The 17,146-nt window shown below is 35.8% G+C and overlaps 1 protein-coding gene across 2 annotated transcripts; it reads left to right on the forward strand.

Annotated features, from left to right (window-relative positions):
- The first annotated feature begins 677 nt into the window (after positions 1–677).
- On the forward strand, positions 678–13,216 carry LOC132189823 (Phox (PX) domain-containing protein). Of its 2 annotated transcripts, XM_059604626.2 has the most exons (10): positions 678–1,131; positions 4,159–4,269; positions 5,124–5,222; positions 5,393–5,479; positions 8,513–8,621; positions 8,842–9,644; positions 10,422–10,586; positions 10,676–10,918; positions 12,007–12,225; positions 12,730–13,216. In XM_059604626.2, exons 1-10 carry the CDS (start codon positions 1,042–1,044, stop codon positions 12,979–12,981), a joined length of 2,178 nt encoding a protein of 725 aa, XP_059460609.2. In that variant the 5' UTR covers positions 678–1,041; the 3' UTR covers positions 12,982–13,216. The 2 variants fall into 2 exon arrangements, with proteins under 2 accessions (XP_059460609.2, XP_059460610.2); XM_059604627.2 differs by lacking the exon at positions 678–1,131 and having other exon boundaries at positions 4,207–4,269; positions 5,132–5,222.
- Positions 13,217–17,146: the final 3,930 nt, after the last annotated feature.

Consider the following 17,146-nt stretch of genomic DNA (forward strand, 5'->3'; position numbering starts at 1 on the left):
TTCACCAATATATATATATATATATAATAATTTAATTAAAATAAATTATTTTTATTAGTGTTTTTTAAAATATATATAAAAATTACATGTAGTTTACACGAGTAATGCTACAAGTTCCTCTTGTGTCCTTCTTGAGTCTCTACAAAAATGATGTAGCATTTAAAATCACCATTGGGCTTGCGATTGATCATGATTAGATTTTGATCAGATGATAATTTTAATAGCCACATCATTTTTGGAGGGATTTAAAAGAGATACAAGAAAAACTTCTAGAATTACTCAGTTTACACCAATATCAATTTAAGGGAAATGCTAAACATCCCAAATTTTATTTCCAAAAGTTAGTTCACAAATGATGTGTCACCATCCTATGAGCTGGAGATACACTTCCCAAAATAATAAATCTCATGAGATGATAACACATCATTTAGAAACCAACTTTTAGGAAGAAAATTTGGGATGTGTAGCACTCCTCTCAATTTAGTAAAGGAAGCCAATATTTTTTTTAAAAAATAAAAATAAAAAATTGTTTTTTTTTTTTTTCATCAGCGGCAACTGTTAATTGGCCTTTCACTCTCCGCTTCCAGCGTTGCCGTTAAGCTCAAGGCAAATTTGCAAAAGAAGACAGTTAGGTGAGATTTTTTTATTTTATTTTATTTTTTTCTCCTTTTTCTTCTTTGTTTTTTTGTTCCTTTAGATTAGACCCAACCCGAAGAAAAGAGACAGAAAAGAATCAGGAGACAAAGCTGCACTCACGGCTCGGTGCGCTAAGCCACGTAACCGCCCAACTCGACCACTCCCCGGTCAACGTGCGCCGTCGAATTGCACTCAACAGCGCAAAGAATGAGACTGTACGGACGCCACATGTCTCTGCCGCTTTCGATCCGATCACCAAAACCCTAGCTTGCTCTCTCCTAATTCTTGAGAGAGAGTGATAGTAATGATCAGATTTTGATGCTTTGAGAGAAAATTCTAGAAAGATCAAGCTCAATTCTTAGAGAGAGAAAAGAGAATTGTAGAGAGAGCGAGAGCGATTGGAGGATGCAGAGTCGGAGTCCTCCGAAGCACAGGCACGATGGGACTTCGCCTTTGCCTCTGGGGATGGATTGGAGTCCTCCTCCGAAAAAATGGGTATATTCTTTGCTTTCCTTTTATGTTTTATCATATTCCTGGAAATTATTGCGGAATCGAGGAACTGTGGACCTTCAAATGAGTTTGATTTTTTTTTTTTTTGTTGGCTTTCTATGAGTTTGAATTTCGAGATCATCCACTACAAAATTTAAATCTTGAGCTCATCGGTTACTTGTTTCTATTGAATTTCGTAATCTGAGCTCATCAAGATCATTAATTTCTAATTTGGAGCGACTGTTCGGTGCAATTTCCATGTTGATACATATGTGTGAATGGGCACTAGCCATCGTCATATTAGGCTTAAACACTGAGTTTAGGATTGGACCTCCTCCGAATTAAGCTCAAATTCTAACTTGTGCATAGTATCTTATTGGTCGGCCTATAGGAGTTAAGTTTTATAAGTTCTCTGTTGTCTTTGTAGTGGAATTATATTGCACTCGCATTGTGCCGAAAGTAAGTGATGACTAGCTTTAGGTCTTCACATGTAAAAGAAGGACGTTTGGACTGTCATGGTGCTTATTTTGATGCACTTTGAGGTGGTTAAGGATGGGAAAAGGGATCATTGGAATTCATCTGTTAATAGAATCTCTGGATCTTCGTTAAGTCAGTTGATACCTATGTGGGTTTCTTATTGGACTAGGAGTTGGGTACCTTTGTTAGGAAATGGGTTGTCATGTTGGGATCTTACTTGGGAAGAGATGCTATCTTAGTGCTCTTGATTTCCTTTTTGGCTGGATTGTATTAGTGGACTAGGAGGTGGATACCTTTGTTAAGGTTATATGTTATGTGAATGTTAATGAAGCTTCACTACAACCCCCTCGGTTTCCTTGGCTCGCTTTGGGTTGGCCCCATGGCGGTCGAGCCTACATGCTTGGTGGTTTCATTGGCGACACGCCTGTGCACGCAGATGGTGTTAATATCACCCAGTGCTACGCATGGGCAAGTTGATGGGGCTGCTTGGGCTATGGCTTTGCTTCCATGGGGCTAATGCCCCTCGGTTTCCTTGGCTCGCTTTGGGCTGGCCCCATGGCGGTCAAGCCTACATAATCATCTAATCTGATATCTACAATGTGATAATGTTCTCATTTCTCTGTGTAGATTTTACTCCTTGTATAACTTCGCCACTTTATATTGCATCTTCTATCTCTTACGAAATGATTTTAATGATGGAAAGGCTCTTGTCTTAAGATTATATTTGAGATCATAAGAAAAATATTTCAATAGTTTCACTAAGCTGAAAGTAATATCGTCAAATAAGAAGGTTCTTGTCTTAAGATTATCTTTGAGATCATAAGAAAAATATTGCATTAGTTCCACTAAGGTGAAATCGACATATTTGTGTGTGTGTGCGCGCACATGCATTTGAATGCATTTCATCTCCTATCTAATTTAAGGGGGAAAAAAGATAAACTCTATTTTTGCACCTCAAACTATAGGGTGAGTTTCTTTTTGATTACTCAACTTCTGATGTTGGAAAAACTTATCAAAAATTGTACAATGTGTTTCAATGTAAACCTTATGTTAGCTCGATTCCAATTCTTGTTGAGATTTTGCATTTGTGAGAGTTGAGTATCGATAGTCAACTCATTGGGGTGCCTTTTTCTGTGAGCTTGAAACGACATATTGGAACATCACCTTAATCCAAAAAATTTTAACTACCAAGTTATTAATATTTAACCCTCACAAACACAAGATTTTAACAAGTGATATCAAAGTCAATGGTTTCACAAGTACTAGAGGTAACAGTATTGAGTGGTGTTGATGGCTCCTATAGTAGAGGGAGGTGACTTCCAAGTTATCTCCACCCATTGTTGAGTAAAGCTCTTGTAGTAAGCATTGGACTCTTGGTGGTAACGCACTTGGATTGTTAAGAAAAGGCTTCCATTCAAGGGGATGCTAGCCAGACTATAATTTGACGTAGTGTGGTAGAAGACACACGCGTAAATTGGGAGATTTGTTGAAATATTCATGTATGAGTAGCATGATTGGTTAGTGCCCAAGTCCCACATTGGATGGTAGTGACAAGAATGAGTAATTGATGTAGTAATGTTGCATCCAAATCTATTGGTTTGCCTTGTGGATTAGGAAGGTATCCCAACATATTGTATTAAACCTTTATAAAAAGACTTTCAAAGATGTTAATGTTCAGCTTTCAAAGATGTAGGCATGTGCATCACTTACCTGCAATAAAACAACTGCAATTCTCTTTTTCGCTCCCTCTCTCTTTGAGCATGCTACATCTCGTTCTTATTTCTAACACCCCCCTTACTAGATCAAACAAATATTGCTCCATTGAAATGTTCAGCTTTCAAAGATGTAGGCATGTGCATCACTTACCTGCAATAAAACAGCTGCAATTCTCTTTTTCGCTCCCTCTCTCTTTGAGCATGCTACATCTCGTTCTTATTTCTAACACCCCCCTTACTAGATCAAACAAATATTGCTCCATTGAATGAATCAACTTCTCCCTCCTGAACAAGGGTCAATGGTTCGGGGAAAAGCCTATCTCAGTGATGTTCAAAAACAGGAAAAGCGTCATTTAAAACTCGCGTTACATGACAAGATATAGCTATATTTGGTAGCAAACATAACTCACATTTCTTGTCACTTCCTCAATGTGTCAGTCAAAAATGAAAGCGGATTAACAGAAGATTTGCACTGGACTAAATCACAAAGTTTATGGTTAAAATTATCAAAAATCATGAAGTTCAAGGATCAAAATAGAAACTCGCCCTAAAATTTGAGTTACAGAAATGTAGTTTATTGAAAAGGTTTCTTCATCTTACACTGTCCAATTCTTACAATATTCCTGAAAAGGCCTCTTCATTCAAAAGTGCAAAACATCTTTTGCTGAACAAGTTGTATAACTACTTATGTAGTGTGGGTTGAGTTCACCCCCTCAAAAAAGAGTAATTGTTTCATTGATTATGAACCTGTGAAAACCATATTAGCTGAATTATTGTGGCCTCTACAAGATATTTTTTATTTTTTTTGTCAGTTGTTCTAAAGTTCATATTCTTCATGCAGAAAGGGCGTGACACAGTGTGGCCACATGATCCTCGCTCAGGATGGAGTTATTGTGTCACAATACCTACCTGGGTTGTCCGTCCAAAATCGAGAGATTCAGATCCCATAGTGGTACTCAAATTAAATTACTCTTTAGTGTTTATCTATGCTAAGGGTTAGATGCTGTTTTTTTTGGCCCAAAGGCTATTGGCTTTGATATTTGATGATTTTATAATTTGTTTCATAATTTCCACTAGAAAATGGGCATTCCATATTCTTGGCCAAAGTTTTTATTATAGAAACTTACATATCTTATAATTGCCAAAGTCCAACCATTGAATGAAACAGACTAATGAAAATTAGTGGACTTGGGCTTTCAATGTTCATTCCCGTGGTGCAAGTTACTTTTGTGTTGAAATAAATCAAAGGTGAATCTGTTGGATATTTTGCATCGTCAATTATCATGAACTGTGATTTTCCTTCTCCAATTTTAGGTCAAACATATTTACCTTGATATATTATACACCAGAAAAATAAATAATGTGTCACGACTCACATTGCGTATTTATTAAGTCCATTCTTTATCAGCTTGGTTTGAAATTTTGAATAATTATTTACTGTATCTCCTCTTTGCCAAAGACACTGTTCAATTTTATTGGTCAAATGTTGCTAGTCCTTATATTCTTGCTGCTTCATATTTTGATAAGATTTCTTTTTTCAAATATTTTTTATATTCTTGCTGCTTCATATTAACAGATGCTCCCCTAATTTGACTTTTATCTGAATTCTATAAAAAGTAGACATGTTGGTTGAAATATGGAAAGTACACTTCAGAGAGGCAGTATTTAGATTGATTATATTTCAAGCTGACTTGTCAATTTGATGTACTTCCATTTTTTTAAAAAAAATAAATAAATAAATTTTTTTTTTAATTTTTTTTTTTTTTAATCACTTTACATGCTTGATTTTAACATTCTTAGGGACAGTTTTACAGGGTTCATGTTGGTGTACAATCACCAGAAGGGATTACAACAACACGTGGCGTATTAAGAAGGTTTAATGATTTTTTGAAGTTATACTCTGTGGTAAGCCTGTACATTTCCATTTCATTTTGATATATATATCATTTAGGAAATTGAATCAGACTGTGACAACTTGGTTATTCTTTTTATGGAAAAAATCCCTGTTGGTTTCTCATTTTTAATAATTACTGATTTAACGATGTTCTTATCTTGTTATTGGCTGTCTTTTGCAGCTTAAAAGGGCATTTCCCAAGAAGAACCTACCGCTAGCTCCACCGAAGGGACTGTTACGGATGAAAAGCCGGGCGCTGTTAGAGGAGGTACCAATGTGTTCTTTGCTTAATATTTGCATTAGTTGTGCTGTCAATTTATAGACGTGAAGGTTGCATCTTCTTCAGATGTTTGTTTTTTGTTTCAGTAATTATTGCTAGAAGCATTTCATTATTTGATGCACAGTAGAATTGATAAATAACTGTGTGAGCATCTGAAATTGATATTTAGAAGATAGCAAGTTGATATAATGGAGTGATATAAATCCAGATTAGGATGTTAATTTAAGAGCACTGAGTGGCGAGCAAGGTTCATTGCCCCCTTGCTTGGTTATAATTTATAACCGCGACTAGAAGAAATCCTAGCTTTTTAGACAGCAGGAACAGTAGTTTAGCCATTGCTTTCCAGGATGTACTACATGTTATTTCCTCTTGTATTTTTAAACTTATTATTTATCCAAAAAAAGAGGTCTGTTGGGCTTTATCAGTTTTATCTTGAGGATTTATGTAAAGTATGGTCCGTGCTTTTTGAATCCAGAATTCTGACATGGTGGAAATTAGAAACTACATTCTTTTTGTTTTGGTCATGTGAGCAATGTTTGAACTTGAACTTGAGCTTGGATTTTGTTCTAAGAATTTAACTGCAAGTTTTGATATTTTTGAAAAATACGTTTTAGACCCCAAGTTTAACAATTCAAAAAAATATCAATTTTATCACAGATTTCTGATTATAAAGATTATAATTTTTCGATCCAAACACCACATATATAAATACCACAAAGGTTTTTGTAATGAAGTAGAAATCTGTTTAAGAATTCTAAAACAATAAAACCACTTCGGGGGTCAACCAACACTGAAGGCATCCACTTTGAAGATTATGTTACAAATTCATCTACTTACAAAACCTTTTTAACTCACAACTCAATTTGCAATCCCAACAAACAATCCATTCACCTCCCACCACAGTGGTTCTAGAACTTTTGGGCTTTTGCAAGAATCACCTTCACGAACAAATCTTGTCCGCTGCAACCCATAACTCTAGTGGTTGTAGGCTTTTTTGTGGTTTGACAGATGAAAATCAATAAGAGGATTAAAATCTATTTAGGCTCAATGGTGTTTAAAAAACTCTCTAAGAAAAATGAAAAATTACTTCTCACTCTCTTTGAAAATCGTAGGTGATTAAGTATTTATAGGTTGGGACAAAACAAATGTTTTTAGGTCAAATCAATTTAGGTTTAAAACACTCTATGGCTGTCTCGTTCAAATGAGATCTAGGGTTTCAAAGAATTCATTGTCTCGTTTGAACGTGATTCAATTGAGACATCATGTTCTATATCTCGTTCGAACGAGGTTCTTTGTACCAAATTTTCATATTTTTATGGGATAAATGCATAATCAGTCCCTGTGGTTGGTCTTAATTACAAAACGCTCCATGTGGTTTCAAAATGAACTCAGAGGTCCTTGTGATATGCCAAAAAAACGATTTAGTCCCTGTAGTCAAATTCCGTTAAAAAATTTAATAGATTCTGTTAGTTGTCACGTCACCACCAATGAAATGGTGACACGTGTTGCTCTTAATAAAAATATACAAATATATTCAATATAAAATTAAAAAAAAAAAAACTAAAAAACTAAAAAATAATTTTTGTTCTTAAAAAAAAAAAAAAAAAAAAAACTACATAGTGTTCTCTCTTCCCCCATTTCATCATTCTCTCCTCCCCCTTTTCATCTCTGTCTCTTCCCCCATTTCATCTCTCTTCCCTCTCCCCTCACCAATGGCCGACAACAAAGACCACGATGCCGAGCACCGCTGACGATGAGCCAACCACATCTCCGACGACGAGCTAAACCCACTCTTTTTGGCTGAATTAAACCCACTTCTTTTCTTCCTCAACAAAGGTGAGAGGATAAGAAGAGCTAAGGAAATTGAACCGACTTCTTTTCTTCTTCAGCAAACCCGCAATTAATTCAAATATGATAGAGAGCTTCCTTTCCACAAAGCAAATACCAACAACCCATTTGAAACAAAGAATAGCCCATGAAAAATTTGAGAACCCATGAAAAAATTGAGAATGAAAAAACCGTAATAGACAAGAAGACTGGGTCGGCGAGGGTCTCCGGTGTGGTAGAACAGGTCGTCACACGGTGGGAAAGGCCAACGGTGGTGGTTGTCGTTGCACAGGGGGAAATTGGGGGGGCGGGGAATATGTGTTTGGGAAGAAAATTGGGGGAAATGAGAAAATGGGTCTAGGGAAAAGGATTGATGATGAAATGGGGGAAAAGAGAACACGATGTTTTTTTTTTTTTTTTTTTTAACAAAAATTATTTTTTATTTTATTTTTTTACTTTTATATATTTATATATTTTTATTAAGAGTAACGCGTGTCACCATTTCATTGGTGGTGACGTGGCAACTAACGGAATCTGTTAAATTTTTTAACAGAATTTGACTACAGGGACTAAATCGTTTTTTTGGCATATCCCAAGGACCTCTGAGTTCATTTTGATACCACAATGAGCGTTTTGTAATTTAGGCCAACAACAGGAATAGATTTTACATTTATTCCTATTTTTATTGATAACCCATTTTGACCTAGTAAATATTAGATTTGGAAAATTTTCGTGAAATACAAAGTTGTAGCCCTTTGAATCAACTTTCTTACGCATCAAGATTGCTTTCATCTGATATTTGGAATTAAAAGATTTAGCCATTTTACTCTAACCAGGTCTTTGCTGGACAACATTCATAAGCTCGAATTTTCATGTCTTGGATTGACTTTTACACCGACTTAATCCTTTTCTCGAACCTGAACATTACAACCCAGAAACTATGTTTTGACACATGAATTTGTCATTATGTACTTCAATTTCAACCAAGTTTTTGAACCTCATTTAAAGACCGACTTCAACCCTAAACCTAGACTTGCAACTTAATAAGTTTTAACACTGAAATTACTAATAACACAAAAGTAACAATTTGGATGAGTAAGATTAAACAGCCTTATTTGCAATCTTCACACACACACACACACACATGTTTACGCAGAAGTGACTTTGTTCTTAAAAGACTTACCTTTGTTGCAGCGAAGGTGCTCTTTGGAGGAGTGGGTGACAAAGCTACTGTCTGACATTGATATATCAAGAAGCGTTGCTGTGGCATCCTTTCTTGAACTAGAAGCTGCTGCTAGGTTTTGTATGTACCTTTCTACCTCTTCAAGTGTACTTAGGAAAATGTTTATTTTTGTGCTATATGTATGTTTATATGTTTACGGACAAAACACATTCTGGTTTGGGGATATTTAATTAAAATCTCATATCTTTCAGCATAAATTTAAAAAAAAAAAAAAAAAATTGTTTTACTCTTGGAATTACCCAGAGTTGAACATCTACTTCCATGTCATAATGCCTTTCAGCATTCCAAGATGTTAATCAGCAAGAAGCTAGTCCTGCTTCCAATAGCACAGTTTCTTCATTTGAATTGCCACCGCATTCAAGTTTACCTGTTGTTGCTGGTAGTTCATCAATCACAACGGATTATGGTAGTGATACAGCTTATGAGACGTCTGAGCTTGGAACACCAAGGCTAGGAAGGGATGACAATTCTGAAATCGGTTTTGAGGATCTAACATTGGATGAAGATTTGACAAGTCCGATAGAAAAGCTTCTGAAGTATGGCATGTCCGATATTGATGAGGGACTGTTTATGGGCCAGACTATTCTGGAGGAGTTGGAAGGCCTTCCTAGACATAAAATGAATGACAGGCATCTCAACAATGTTATGGGAAAGGATAAATATAATGCAAATGCTTCTAAAGCTTCATTTTTACTTGGCAATGGGATGGAACTTTTCTCAGGGCCAGAGCATGGTAAGGTAACTGGTCATGGTCGCAAGCTATCAAATGAGAGTTTTGGAAGCGATGTAAGCTCTCTGAGAGGTAGTGAAATGTCTAACTCTGGGATTCCAAATTCATCTGGTGACGGATCGCTTGACCTTCCTGGAGGTGCTGAGGGTTCACGGATGACGGAAATTCTTGGCAACACTGACTTTCAGTTTTCAGGAGATGCTCAAGTAGTTCTTCCATCAGATCAGCGCCATAAATTGAACAGGGTTCTATTCACAATGCAGAGAAGATTAGTCACGGCAAAGACAGACATGGAGGACCTTATAGCAAGACTAAATCAAGAAATAGCTGTGAAAGATTACCTTGCAACCAAGGTATGCTCAATCATGCTATCCACAACTGTTTGGTCTTACTGGTTACTTGAATGGTAAATGAATTTCATTTTCATTTCTAGCTTAATTGTACATCAATGTTCTTATAGCGTACTGATTAAAGATAAATCTTCATACATTTTAACTTTAAAATTTTCCTCTGAAAAATAATTACTCGGGACATTTTGAGGTTTGAAACAGGCTTTTGGAGTGGTACACCTTTGTTTTCCCAATTGTTTGCGTTCATTGGTAGGGTGTTGTAGGGTCAATTTTGTTCAAGTTTCTTAAATTAATTTCTGTTACTTATTGAAAAGTAACTCTTGTCCAAGACAGGAGTTACTCCATCACTCTTCACTATTGCAAAATGTTTACATTACAATTAGCAGTTTTAGTCATCAAGAAACAACTCATTACACCTATTATATTCATTCTATGGTGTGTGAAAGTTTTTCTTATCCCAAAATACCTATTGAATTTCATACCTCACTCATACCCACCCACCACACAGAGAGATGCATTTGAGTGGCTTGCATGACGAGAGTAAGTACTGAGTTACACCTTGCTATATTGTTAATTGATGAATTAATTAGCCTGGATTTTGCGTTGTAGTTTTAGTGGTATTTATTTTTATGCAAGAACATAATGCCTGCTGTCCATAACAAAGATCTAAAATCGAAGGATCATTTACCGTGTGGAATTTCTCTGCTTATAGACCCAGTAATTGTTTGAATATTACATGTGGATGCTATTCCATTACCATAACTGATTGAATCTGCTCAGGTCAAGGATTTAGAAGTTGAAGTAGAAACTAACAAACAGAAAAGTAAAGAAAATCTGCAGCAAGCTCTTTTGATCGAGAGGGAAAGATATACACAAATGCAGTGGGATATGGAGGAACTTCGGCGAAAGGCGATGGAAATGGAATTGAAATTGAAGTCGGAACAGGTTATATATCTTAGTACTATTCTCTTCTTGAATTTATATATTTTCCTTAATTATTATCATTTTATTGATGATATGCGGAATGATACTAGGATGAAGAGTCACGTACAGAGTTGAGAAAAGAAAATACTGTCCAAGAGAAAGATGTGGTGCTGCAGGAGTTGGATGCTAGTAAAGAGCAGCTTGAAAATTTGTTGAAGCGATACGAAGAGCTAGAAGCGAAATCGAAAGCAGATATCAAAGTTCTTGTTAAAGAGGTCAAATCCCTCCGAAGTTCCCAAACAGAATTGAAGCAGGAGCTTAGTCGAATGCAGAAGGAAAAGTCTGAAGCCGAGGTAGTCTTTTGATCTGCTGGAATGTATGTTGCATATGAAGTTTCTGTTTAAATGAAGTGTGTTCGTTCTACATAGGGCTGCTTCTTTAATGGATATGCAGTTAGCCAAAGCAAAAGACATTATTAATGCAGTAACATATTATTTCTACCTATAAGGCATGTATACAGAACCCCTGTAGTGTCTCTGTCCAATACGTATTGGACACGGATACGGCTGGATACATGTCTGAAATTTAAGAAGATATTTTTGAATTTTGGATCCAGTCTGATACCGTCATGACATGGATGGATAGAGCTACCACTTAAATTAAATTAAAAAAAAAAACCTAACAAAACCCAACTCATGGAGGAGGAGGGTGAATGGCAAGATGTACTGCCCGAGGTGGACAGGGTTGAGTCACTGTTCTTCCAATTCACTTTCTTTAGATGCTTGGCAGAGGTGATGGTGAGATTGAGGTTGAGAGGTGGTGGTGGTGGAGGGTGAGAGGAGGCCTTGTGGTTGTGCCAACTTACTTAGGCTTGGAGTTAAAGGAAGCGGTTGAGTGCCATTTGATAATTTTGCCCTTGATGGGCTAGTATATTCTATGATCAGTCTCCAAAGTGAGACTATAACATAAACATAGCTTTGTTATAAATATTTATATATGGGGTAGCTCAAAGACCTAATTGTTAGCTTGTATCATTTTTTATCTTCATCAAATTAAGATGTTAAGTGATATGATGGGATAGAATTCTGCTGAACTCAATGTCTTCCATCATTGAATAAAAAAGATATATCTTGACAAGTTCATGGAAACTTTTAACAAAAAACTTGTACATATACCTGAATAATGTCGAAATTGTTGTATGGTCGTATTTACTACCTGCGTCCCATTGTGGTTCTGATGCTTCCTAGGGAGGTCTTCAAAAATACTCTGCCTCATGTAGTTTCCTTTCATTCGAGTCATTATTTTTTTTTTTCTTTTTGTCTATTGAAAAGACTAATTAGAATTAATATGACAATGCTTTTCTATCTTAACTGCGAATGAAGATGAATCAAAGACTACAATGGAACCATTGGTTGTTTATTTTGTTCATTTATTTTTCCAGAAACTCATTCAACATGAAAGACAAATGAGAGAGCATGAAAAAACTGCGAGGAAAAATCTGCTGAATGAATGCAATATTCTTCGCAATCGGCTTCAAGAGTGTCATATCAATTTAACTACAGGGGATGAACATGACTTGGTTGTGGATTCTTCATCATTCACCGACGCTTTAGATCTGTTAACAACATCTGATGACCGTATTGGCCTCCTACTTGCAGAGGTACCTTTTATGTTTCTTCGGTCTTTTTGTTATCACATTTTATTTATTTATTTATTTTTTCTCAATATTCATCACTTGTCTAGAGATTTGTCTTTTGTAATGGAAATCTTGAAATCTTGAGTTAGTTCTTTCTCTCTCCCTCACCGGGTTTGTGTTTGAACAGCTTGAGTTTGAACTTAGTTATCAAAGGGGTTGAACCCAGTAAACTGACATGGGAAGTAGCCCAAGTGCATGGCTGTTCACCTGGTGAACTAGTGTTGAATTGTTCACAGGTGCCATGAAAGTCATGAACTTGATATATCGAATACCAAGTTTGCTGTTATATATAAACTGAGGACTTCTTAGGTGAACATTCAGTTTAACTTCTATTTGTATGGATTATTGTGTCTAATCTTCATAGCGATGATTGTTGCAGCATGCTCGTATGTTAATCAGTTAAAAAAATTTGTCTCTAATGTCTTTATCAACTATACCTTATATAGACATTTTCCGGAAATTGATCAGGCACAACTCTTAACTGGAAAAAATGAAACTACTGTTTCCGGAGTCGATGAAATTCATGACATTGATGATGAGACAAGGACAATAGATGATGAATTGAGGAAGATGCTGGCGGATATCTTCACGGATAATGCTAGATTAAGAAAACAGGTGATTTATGTTACACGTCATGCTCTTAAACTGGAGATCATGTCTAAGAAGGAAGATGAGGCTCCTTCAGGAAAAAATGTAGTAAATACACCTTTAGAACGATGAAATGGATATACACATTGTAAATTATATTCCCCTCTTGAGCTATGATTCCCTCGGGCTGGATGCCCATTCTGGCCGATGATGATCTGCTTGTTTTCTATAGTTGATCTCACTAATGTAACAGTTACTCAATTTTGTGGTTCCACATACAAAGTCTTCTGAGAAACGGACTAGAAGAATATTTTTGTGTTCTTACTTTAATAATGAGAAAAGATTACAGCAAATCCATTTATGAAATTGAATGTGTGTTTGCTCTTCCATTGTTCTCATCCCAGAAGATAGGGGAAAATACACTTTACCTTCCTGAACTATTTACTCATTTGCACTTTTAACCCTAATGTTTAAGAAGTGACACTTTAATCTCCTAAAACTTTCAAATTGTTGCAATTCGATCATTTTGATTTTTTTTTTTTCCCAAAACGCCCCATACCAAGTTTTTTTTTTAAAAAAAAAATTAAAAATTAATTTTTTTTTTTTAAAAAAAAAGGGTGGCCGGTTGGGGTGGCTTAATTTTAATTTTAATTTTTTCAAAATTTTAAACTTTTTTAATATATTTTTTTTCCAACTTAAAAAAAAAAAAAAAAAAAAAAGGTCAAAATAGATGAATCGCAATAATTTGGAAGTTTGGGGAGGAGGGGTAAAGTGTCACTTTTTAAACATTGAGGTTAAAAGTGTAAGTGAGTGGATAGTTCAGGAGGTAAAATATATTTTTCTTCAGAAGATATATAGTCCATAGTTATTATAGTAGGGCAAAGGGGATGTTTATGGTTATTGTATTGTATGGGTAAGCAATGGAGTGCATAAGAGAGTGTAGGATTCTGGCAGTCCTAACTGGGTGTAGAGTGCTCCTAGGCGTACAACGAGTTCTTGATAAATTGATATGTCAGTTTATGTGACACTTACCACGTTAACCACTAAAAAATTAATTTTACTTAACAAGTTTTGTTAATTTTTTTCATTTATGCTAAATTACATGGCAATTATATTGATTATCACGTGAGTTTATAAAACATTGTAGTAAAAGTTGTATTCCAACTATTTTCTGTCAAAGTAACAGAAAAGTGAAAAGTTTGGACTGAGGACTGAATGAGTGAGGAAGAGAGAAGGGAGACGGTAGGAATGATGGATCTTATGACAAATTATTCAAGATATATCATGTGAAATTACTCGACTGCTGGTATTAGACTCGAATGGTGTGAGAATGATCACTTGTATCACACAATTACACCTACAACTTAAAAGGCTAATTTTTAATATTTAAACACACCCACAAATTGTGCGTATATATATATATATATATATATTCTCAAAGCAAATATACATATATGTTTCATATTATATTTTAACGAGCTCTAAATTATCTTTAAAAAAAAAAAAAAAAAAAAAAAAAAAAATCACTTGTATTCTTACACTTGTAAGAGTTTTGGGCATACTAGCTACACTTGTACAAAAGAGGAAAAGAAGGTGAAAAATGGCAGTAGATTGAAGGGATGAGGAGGGGCTGTAAGAAAGAGAATAGTTTTTGTTAGAGTAGTTTTTGGTAATTGGTACGGCCTAACCAATGATAGGCCTGCCTACAAAATAGTAAAAGCGTCAATGGATCCACCAGTCCGGAGACCGAGGAAACTTCGATTCTTAAGTTAGCATTCTTATTTGGAGTATGAATATAACAATGAGCTTAAGAGTTTTTGAAGATCGATCGACCGGACCCTTTATTTGATGCCTTGCATCCTTTTATAGGGTTTTAGGTAACCGTTTTCCATCTAGTCGTTCCACATTCATCTGGTGTGAGAGAGATAATGGTTAATACGTTCATGTAGTGTTTGAGAGACAATCTCCCGAAATATCTAGAGTAGCTGAATTATTGTAGAACTTTGTGACTGTGGTTCATCTGAATGAGATTGCTTGAGTGGGACCCATAGTAGATTAAAGTTTTAAATAAACCAAAGAAGAAAATAGTAGGAGGGGGTAGAAACAAGATATGATTGCTAAGAAGAGAAAACTAGTGTGGGCAAACACTTTTGAGGTTTTGAATATTCAGGAGAAAGAAGTTGAAATGGGAGAGAGCTCAAAGGATAATAATCTAACAGTAAGTATTCATAATATTTTGGATACATATATACAGAACTAAAGGATAATTGTCTTTCGAATGTGGATAATAGGAATAAAGGTAAGGGTAAGTTAGGAGAAGATGTTGATACCATTAATATATCCTTTGGGTAACAAGAGGGAAGAAGGGAGTTTTGTCTTTGTATACTGCTTCGTGCGGCCCTTAGAGAGGCCCGAATCTTTTTTGGTTCCATTGCCTACCATTTGTTTTAATTAACATCTTTGTATTGTCTTTTTCGTTTGGGTTTTGTTTTTGGGGAGTCCATCCCGTTTCATTTGTGTTTGTCTCTATAACCCTTGTCTCATTATTGCATAAAATAAATTTAAAATAATAAATAAATAATAAATATAACAAAATTAAAAAAAAAAAAAATTAAAAAATTAAAAAAAAAAAAAAGGAGGAAGGGTGCTTTTGTGGATAAGAAGCTGGACGAGTGTCAGTTAATGAGGCGTGGATGGAAGAGTATGGAAAGTCTTTAGTGGAGTTTCAAGAAGCAGGGGTATCAGATCACTCTCTCCAGGACTTGTTACAATGGGTAAGTTTCAGAGCTTTGGCCCTAAGACTTCAATTTTTTTGGCTTTTGGGCTGAGAATGAAAGTTTTCTCTTGGGTGGAAGAAGGTTGCAGTGTGAGGGTGATGGGGGGTTCCAATGTATCGGTTGTATGTGAAATTGCAAGCTGTGAAGAATGTGTTGAAAAGCAAATAAGGAGCTCTATGGGGGTAGATTGCAGAGAGTCATGCAAGTTAAGGAGAGATTAGAGCATGCTCAAAGAGAAGTTTGTTTTGAATTCGGGTGGTAATGCTTCTAGTATTAAAAGTGGCTCTTCAATTTTTAAAAAGTTAATTTTTCTCTTCAAATTTAACTTTTATTTAAAGAGCTCAATAAGAGTGTTGTAAGGCTTATAGACTACAGAGTTTGATTCTTTGACTCAATTGACTGGGATTTCATCCCTGCAATGTCTTATCTGTGTCTTTTATTTAAACAGCTCAATTGACTACAGATTTTGCATCACTCTCAGGTTTGAATCCTAATTCTTCTAAAAGCACTTTCTTTTGCTCCAGGGTTGATGGGGGATTGAAGGGGAAAATCAGTGAGTGTCTACAAATGAGAGAGGGGGTCCTTCCTATTAGGTATCTAGGTGTGCCTTCAATCTCTACGAAGCTATCAGCTGTGGACTATGAGTAGTTGCAGAAGATTTTGGGGAGAGTGGATTCTTGGTTTTCAAAACACATTTCCTTTGTTGGGAGATTACAATTGGTGCCCTCTGTATTATATAGTATCCAGATTTATTGTTCAACTATCTTTTATCTTACCTAAACAGCTCATTAGAGCTATTGAACAAAAGTTCAACAGATTTTTGTAGAAGTTGTATGGAATATGTTGATCACCCGTTTTTTTATTGTGGATACAGCAAAAGGCTTTGGCGGGAACTCATGAGAAAAAAAAAAACATCTAATAGAATAAAGGAACACATAATAGAAGTGATTTGAATGAGAATAAAAAAAATTGAACAAATTGGGGACTGACCCTTTGACATATTGTATTGACAAAATTTTGATGTATTGTTGGGTTTTGAAAGCATAAATAGAAACGGGTAAATTTGTTACCGGGATTGGAATTTGAACGGGTCAGAAGGATCCAACCATTCGGGTGATTAGAAACTTTATCAACAAAGAAATTATTTGACAAAGTGGCCTCCATGTATAAGATCTCTCTTTAACGAGAAAGACCCACCCGTTGAACAAGCTACAATTCAGCTAGTAAATTGCAGCCAATGAGAGAGTCCTGATAAGATCCACCTGCCTAAGAGCCTCACACCTTTAGCTGCCCAGGCACCAACTCGGGCATATAGACCCTATAAAAAGCCCTTTCATTAGCTACCTAGATTGGCTGCTTGCAGGCTTGCAGCCAAACCCCATCCCTTGAACCCAACATCTTATCACCTCTTATATTCTTCTAGGAGATTTTGACCATTGGCACAGTCCAAGAATTAGTTGATGGGATACTGATGCTTACTTATATACCCCACACAGCACATCCCATTGGGCCCCTAAGAG

Source organism: Corylus avellana, chromosome 9, assembly GCF_965113065.1.
Source record: "Corylus avellana chromosome 9, dhCorAvel1.hap1.2, whole genome shotgun sequence".
Lineage (NCBI taxonomy): Eukaryota > Viridiplantae > Streptophyta > Magnoliopsida > Fagales > Betulaceae > Corylus > Corylus avellana.